Source organism: Triplophysa rosa, linkage group LG14 (genome assembly GCF_024868665.1).
Source record: "Triplophysa rosa linkage group LG14, Trosa_1v2, whole genome shotgun sequence".
Lineage (NCBI taxonomy): Eukaryota > Metazoa > Chordata > Actinopteri > Cypriniformes > Nemacheilidae > Triplophysa > Triplophysa rosa.
Window position 1 is genome coordinate 769,948 of NC_079903.1, and position 7,812 is coordinate 777,759.

The 7,812-nt window shown below is 37.6% G+C and overlaps 1 protein-coding gene across 1 annotated transcript; it reads right to left on the reverse strand.

Annotated features, from left to right (window-relative positions):
* Window positions 1-792: 792 nt before the first annotated feature.
* LOC130564726 (GTPase IMAP family member 8-like) lies at window positions 793-5,803 on the reverse strand. Its single transcript, XM_057351073.1, has 3 exons — window positions 5,478-5,803; window positions 2,958-3,576; window positions 793-2,313 (listed from the first exon to the last, which is right to left on the reverse strand). The coding sequence occupies exons 2-3, from the start codon at window positions 3,550-3,552 to the stop codon at window positions 1,670-1,672; spliced, it is 1,239 nt and encodes a 412-aa protein (XP_057207056.1). The 5' UTR covers window positions 3,553-3,576; window positions 5,478-5,803; the 3' UTR covers window positions 793-1,669.
* Window positions 5,804-7,812: the final 2,009 nt, after the last annotated feature.

Sequence of the window (7,812 nt, forward strand, 5' to 3'; positions counted from 1 at the left end):
CTGACCTGTTTGAAGCTCTATGAGAATCTCTATGTATGAATCTCTACATTGTATGCCTGAGTTACAACAACTTCCTGTTGATGGCGAAACTCCAAACTTTGGCAGGCCGCCAGGGTCACGATCCCCCACGAAAAGTCAGGATCTCCTCAATTTAGCTTCGCAAAGGCCTTAATATGATAATGACATGACGATGATGTTGATCGGATTAAAACTCTAGGAGGAGTTCGTTAAAGTACGACGACTGGAAATTGTAACAAATTACAAAATTGCACAGGAAATCAAAAATAACGGACTTCCTGTTGGGTTTAGAGATATGCTCCAAGAGACTTTTCTTAATGATTCGGGGAGTTCTATCAGCCCACCAAATTTGGTGCATGTACGTATTGCGTAGTGGCCTGGGCAGTTCTAGGTGGCGCTAGCGAGCCATTTTGCCACGCCTAATTTTAAAACCCATATCAGACGTAAATTTTCGCCACGTCTGATGCGTGTGCAAGTTATTGTGAGTTTTTGAGCATGTTTAGGCCTTCAAATTAGCGATCAAAGAGGGAGAAGAACACAGAAACAATAGGGCTCTGCACTGCGGTGCAAGCCGGTGGCTTGCTCCTTCATGCTCGGGCCCTAATCAGTAGGAGGATTATGTTCATTCACCTTTCAGTGAGAAACTTCAGATGTGTTAAGACTCATGAATTAAAGTAAGACATGTTTTAAAGTTTCATTCTAAAGCCCTTAGGAAATCATCATCTGGTCTTTCTAAACACTTTTCACCCCACATAAACTTCTCCCACTTACAGTTTGAAGGAAAAAACAACGGCCATCTTCAGCTGTTTATATGCAATATACAAAATATTTTATGATCAAATAAACCAAAACAACCTCCTTGTTGCAAAACACCAGATTTTCCAGTAATCTTGAAGGTCTTTATACTGTCCTGAAAGCAAAATGACATTTGTTTTCCCATAAGAACAAGATCCCTAGTTTACAGATGATGAACAGAGATGAAACTTTAATTTGACTTTTGATAAGGGTATATAAATTATGTTTTGTGCATGTAGAGAAGAAATGTGAAAGAACTCCAAATGAATAAAATACAATAAAATAGTTACACTTAATAAAAGTGTGAGAAATGTATCATTATTCAGCCAAACTGAAATCTATCTAAAAAGAATCCTGTTTTCAAGAACCACTCATGGGGGATATCTTATCTCTGAAATACAAGTAATATAATGGTCATTTCAAGAGAATTGTGTGTGTTTTTAGGGGATTTGAATTTGGCGTTCACATGTTGTGTCTTTTGTGTGCTCAAGTTCTTCATTGTAAATGAGAAGCAAGTTATATTTTAGACACATGTGAACTGTCTCCTTGTAAAAAGGCTGATCCATTTAGAAATGTCTTTTATGTGTTTATGTCCCCTCACTTTTGACATGTTTGCCAAATCCGTTTACTGAACTGTACAACTGTCATCATCTTTGTTCGCTTTCTTCTGACTCTTGTCTGAATGTGTCTCTAGCTCTGCCTTAAGTTCAGCTAACTTTAACTCATATTTCTCCATTATCTTTCTTCTCTCTCTCTCAATCTCTTCTTGTCTTTCTTTCTTCTTCTGTTCATCTGTCTCTCTCTGCATCTCTTCTTCTTCTCTCTGTCTCTCTTGTTTTAGTCTCAGTGCCTCCTTTTACATCTCACATGTGTAGTGTCCTCCTCCGTTCTTCTGGATCATCGTGTCAATCTTCTGCAGTAGACCACTGACCTGATCTCTGTTGCTCTTGTCTTCATTGTTAAAGACGTGATATCTGCCTCCACACTGTTTAACTAGATCTCTCAAAGCAGAATTCCCTTCAATGAGTTTCTCTATCGACCCTCCCTTTAACTGATCTCTTTGTGTGAAGAGGATGATGGAGTGTTTTAACACATCTTCTCCAAACAGCATCTCAATCATCTGAAGAATCTCTTGTTCCTGCTCAGTGAACCTCTTATTCACAGGAAACACAATGAGAAAAGCGTGAGGTCCAGGACTGGAAACAAGAATACTTCTGTCTATCTCTGCTATTAACTTCTCAACATCCATCTGTGTGTCAAAGAATCCAGGAGTATCAACTACAGACACGTTCCAGTCCTCAACATCAGCACGTCTCACAGAGCATTCAGTGGTTACAGAGTTTGTATTCAGTTCAGATTTAAAAGCCTTCTTTCTCAGTAAAATGTTTCCAGCTGCACTCTTTCCTACACCAGTTTTACCCAGAAGCACAACTCTTCTGTGTGGGAGACTTTCATTCATCTTTCCTGGAATCTCTTTCAGTTTTTTCACTCCTCCTGACACTGTAAAAGAAGAAAAACAGGATTAAGTGATATGGACTGTAATATCTGTAATGTCCAACTGTTCCATTATAAGAAATATTGTGCATTTTAAATCAAATGCTGAAACTGATGCCATCTGTATAAACTTTGGCAGGTCATAAAACTTTCTTCCACCATCAGGACAAACAGATTTAAGCAGGTGAGAAATCGTCTGAATTTGCACTTGATCTCAATACTGGTGAAATGTGATGATGAGGGATTGTGTTGCACAACAGTGGAAAAACAACAAAGATGGGTAGAAACAGGCTACATTTACTCCATTACATTTACTTGAGTAACACTTTTGAAAATATGTCAATGTATTACTCAAGTATTCTTCTATCATACTTCATTACTAATGACATTTATTAATGACAAGGTTGATGTCTCTTTTGGGTCCATTTTTTTCAAAGTTTTGATTGAACAACGGACAAAATCCATCTGAATGTTTAGAGAATTAGTTTGAGTAATGTTCATTTCTCTGCATGAACTGAATCATCTGGAGTGTTTCTCACGCTTACCAAGAAATGTAAGAACACGCAGAAGACAATAATGTTGGATAAAGTGTTTATGAATCTACCGAAAGCAAAACTGCAAATACGTCATACAGTTGCCACCAAACTTACCCATTTCTTTAAACTGTTTATATAGTTTAGAAACTTTTTTCAGCAGCATGTTCACTTGGTCAGATGTTTTATTCTTGTTGTTGAACACATGGTATCTTCCCTCATATTTCTGAATCAGTTTCTTCCAGGGTTCAGTGTCATTAATGAAATCCTCTATTGTCATGTTTTCATCTTCTAACTCGTCTCCTCTGGTGAAGAGAATCCAGGTCTTTTGTATTCGCTGTTGTCCCAGGAGTTTCTCGATCTTCTTCACAGTGTTTTGTTCTTCAGCGGTGAATCTGTCTGCTCTCATGACCAGCAGAAACACACAGGGTTTAGATTCACATTCCTGCAGAACATTCTGAAATTTCTCCTGAATCTCCTGTTCTCTCATCTGTGTGTCACAGAATCCTGGTGTGTCATAAACCTTGACCTGGACTCCACACACAGTTCCAGACTCCACAGTGACATCTTGTGTGATGGTGTTGGAGCTTTTCTTTGATATGAAAGCTGGTCGTCCCAGTATTGTGTTTCCAGTTGCACTCTTACCAGCTCCTGTCTTCCCCAGTAACACCATATTCAGACCTAGATTTTGTTTAACATTAACATCTTGCATTCCTTGCAAACGCCCATGTGTAACCTACAACACAGTAATTGTGTAAAACAGTATAATATTATTTAATGCCATATACAATTCCTCTGTGTATGATTGTTCAGATAAAGATTTAGAAGCAGCTACTGAACTGATACACCACAGACACACACATACTAATGTATATCACTCTCATCATAATCCTTATTTCTTAAACACTTGAGGCATCCACTGCAGACTCAATGGTTGTGTGAGCTCCTCTATGATGTCAACACAACATCAAATAAATTGTAGTTAAAAAATGTATTACGTGAATAGTTGTAATGTTTATTAATGCAATATGTTGTAGTGTTATGAAGATAACTATATTGCAACTTCTCTTTAACATTCATATGCATTGTTGATTGTTATTCAAGTTTGTAAATAAATAAAATGATTTCATAAAGAAAAGAAATTGTAAATAAAACCTACAGATCTATAGATTCAGTCTGATTTTGGTTAAAAGTTTGATAGAAAATATTCATTACAATTTGCTGCTTAAAACTGATTTAAATCTGTTTAATGGTGGCACAACACTAGGGTGATATCAGCTAAAGTGTGCCAATAGAGGGGATGCATTGACGTCACTTTCCCACGTCAACATGTCGGGTCACGCCCTGGGACACGCTTTCACATGGTAAAGTGACGACACATCCATACCCTCTATAGACAAAATGAGCCATTTAATTTTAAAGGGGGATTGCTCGGTCATATTCCCCAATTTGAGTTTGTTGGATTGGTGTGAATTAGCCTTAGAAGAAAATGGGTGCAAAATGTTCCCATAGTGCATCCGTTTAGGGTGATTTTATGGTTTGGTGAGTAGCAGTCAACAGGACTTCAAATGGAGACCGACTTTAAAAAAAAAAATTGGGGGTTAGACAAATCTGGTATTATTGTAAAGTTATAAGATCTATTACAAGCAGATCATACTCAAGCGCAAGTGTTCCCTACAGTTTCTGTGGCATATATAGTTTTCTTTTGGGCTTACATTTTTTTTTGTACGTCATATAAATGAAAAATGCGCTGCTGTAATATCCTGTGCCTTGTATATTGCAGTTGCAAAAATACCAGCTCATTTTACTTTAAGACTCCACTGCGCTCCGTTATAATTGATATTGAGGCTCTGTAAAAATGCACTGAAGACGCCACGCCTGAACAATTTGCTTTTATTTTCATTTGACAGTTCATATTTATCTTCATAAACTGGCTGAATATCAGAACCTTTCATTCTTTTCGTTCTTATTGTCATTGTTCAGCAAAACCAGTAAATATACAAGTAAAAGGTATTTAAGTTAAATAAAAAACATCCTGGGACACACATTATGCCTTCATTTCCCAGATCTCTGTATGAAAAGGCTATTAAATAAGCGGCGGTGGCGAATGACGTTTTTACTTTTTTTTGGTCAGTACGTCTACCTCGGGTTGTTTCGCCATGTGTAGTGTAATTGCAGATATCAGATATGTGTCACTTTTAAAAGAAGATGTAAGCGGGTCGTCAAAATAATCGGATATAATCACAAAAACGGAATTAAGCATCAAGAACTGCAGTGTAAATGCGGACTAACTTTGTAACTAACGCTTAAAATCGGATTTGAAATACCGGAAGCATACACAGTTTGTGACTTGTGTAAGTTAGGCCTCTACACGCAAAAGCAAACGTGAAATAATTACGTAAAACCGCATCGCATAACACATTCGACTCGTTTTATGGCAATAATCATTTCACTGGACACTGGATATCAATGAACTATATTCAAGTTACAGAAATAGGACCCTAAGAGATATTTTGGTGCGCCACCTTTCAGACCAGATACTGTATCACGTAACGTTAGGCTACACCATAAAACCAGTTAGGCCTAACAATCATTTACACGAGATCATTGAAGTTAAAGTGCTTTCTTGACACCTACCTTACAGAAAACATTAAAACAGATTTTTTTCAGGACTTATGAGCTGCGATTGAAACACTTTTGCTTTCTAGTGATATGAAGTCCCGGCTATTTTCAAAGATTCGGATCTTTTGGCTCGGCTTCCTTAAAACGGCTCCCAAATGGCTCTTCGTTTAGTTGAACTCAAAGCCTTTTATTTTAGCCCAATTTGGCTTTGCAGTCTCTCCAATATCATTGAAAGGCAGCCAGATGCTGCTTCTTTTTTGTTTTTCGCTCATTTCTTCCATCGTGCTTGCATTTAAATCCGGTGTCTGTCGCTTTGTGTACATGGCCTGTACCACTACATTCGCTATCTTCAGAGAGTGTCTCCCTTCCTTCTTCCACATAATGGTATGATCCTAGTCTGTCCTCCCATGTGATTGGCCCCATGCTGTGCCCATCCAAATAAAGTCCCGCCCCTACCTGCGGCAAGATTCGGCTCTCCCAGGCGGGAGTCGGCTCTTCTCGCTTGCTTACAAAGAATCGGCTCTTACGCCCGTTTCACACGGCTGTTGTTAGGAGGGATACAGCTACGGCCGGAAGTGGTGCACAATCTCGCCATATAATTACAATAAATGACATTATCTAATGCTACACCTAAACCAACCCTAATCCTAATAATAAAAATATTAAAGGGGTGATATGACACGGCTAAAAGGAATATTATGGTTTGTTTTAGGTGTAATTCAATGTGTATACAGGATTTAAGGTTCAGAAACGCTGTATTCTCCACATACCGTACATGTTTATATCTCCTCTTTGCCCCTCTCTTCTTCTTCTTCTGGCTTTTTTATGGCGGTTGGCATACAAACAGACAGGCGCATTCCCGCCACCACCTGAGCTGGAGTGTGGTTCATTGATGGAATAGAATTATTAAATTAGCAGAAGGAAAAACAAAAACAAAATTATATATATATATACTGTATATATATATATATATAACAAAATAAATTGGTTTCTAAATCCTATGAAACAGATGTACCTTTCTTAAATATTTCTTCAATGCTTTATATACTCTATAATTTTCCACGCTATTATTCAAGAGTTTTTTAAGTGTAATTTCTCTGATCCCAATTTCTTTGAACTCTTCCTCCAGTAATTTCCTTTCGTTTTGATAAACAGTACAATATATTAATACATGCTCTACAGTTTCTGCTAATCCACATAAACTGCAATTCCCAGACTCATGTTTGATCATTCTATACAGGGAATAATTAAGGGCTGTATGCCCCAGACGGAGTCTAGTTATGATTGTGTCTTCTCTTCTACTGCTTTGACTTCCTCTTTCACCACCTATTTCATTTTGAATCTGATAAAGATGTCTTCCTCTTTCCTCCTCGTTCCATTGTACTTGCCATTTGCCTTTTATATCTGTTCCAATAATAGCCTTAACTTCTTCTTTACAAAGTGGAATATTCATTTCTATATAAGATAAATTCAGCGCCTCTTTTGCTAGATGATCCACTTCCTCATTTCCTACTACTCCCACATGTGCTGGGACCCACAAGAAACATATCTTGCTTCCCAATGCATTTACCCTGTGAAAGAATTTTATATAAAACATCTTGTCTTGAAGATCTCCCACTAGTTAAACTTGTTAATGCTGAATAAGAGTCTGAGCATATCACCACATTCATTGATCGAGTATGCTCCATCCACCTGATAGCTAACAATATTGCTGCCATCTCTGTTGTTTATACTCCTACTTGATCCGATACCCTTTTACCTATCTTAACTTGATAATGTGGGATATATACTGCTGCTGAAGCTCGACCTGTTTCCGGATCTTTAGATCAATTAGTGAAAACTGTAGTCATTGATCTATAATTCTGCTCAAGATAGTGCGTCACCATTACATCCTTGGTTACCACTCTGTTTTGATCATTTATCATTTTTTTGCAATTTAAGATCTACTAATGGTAAAGAGAAGAGCCACGGTGACATGGGTGAGACTGCTACTGTCGGGCTCAAATCTATTCATGATTCCTCTTGACAGAGCTTCCTCTTCTACTATCCATCCAAAACTATTAAGTTTAGCAGATTCATGTTCCCAACATTTTATCAACATTTTTTTAATTGGATGATTTTCCTTATGTCCCTTTACTTTTAACCAGTAATTCAACATTAGTTTAATTTTCCTTATATCAAGAGGCATTTCATTCATTTCTACCTGTAAGGCAGGAATAGGAGTAGACCTGATAGCACCACAACATATTCATAGTGCCTGTGACTGAACCATTTCTACTTTACACAGCAATGTTTTAGACGCAGACCCATATGCTATACATCCATAATCTATGGTTGTCCTAATTAACGC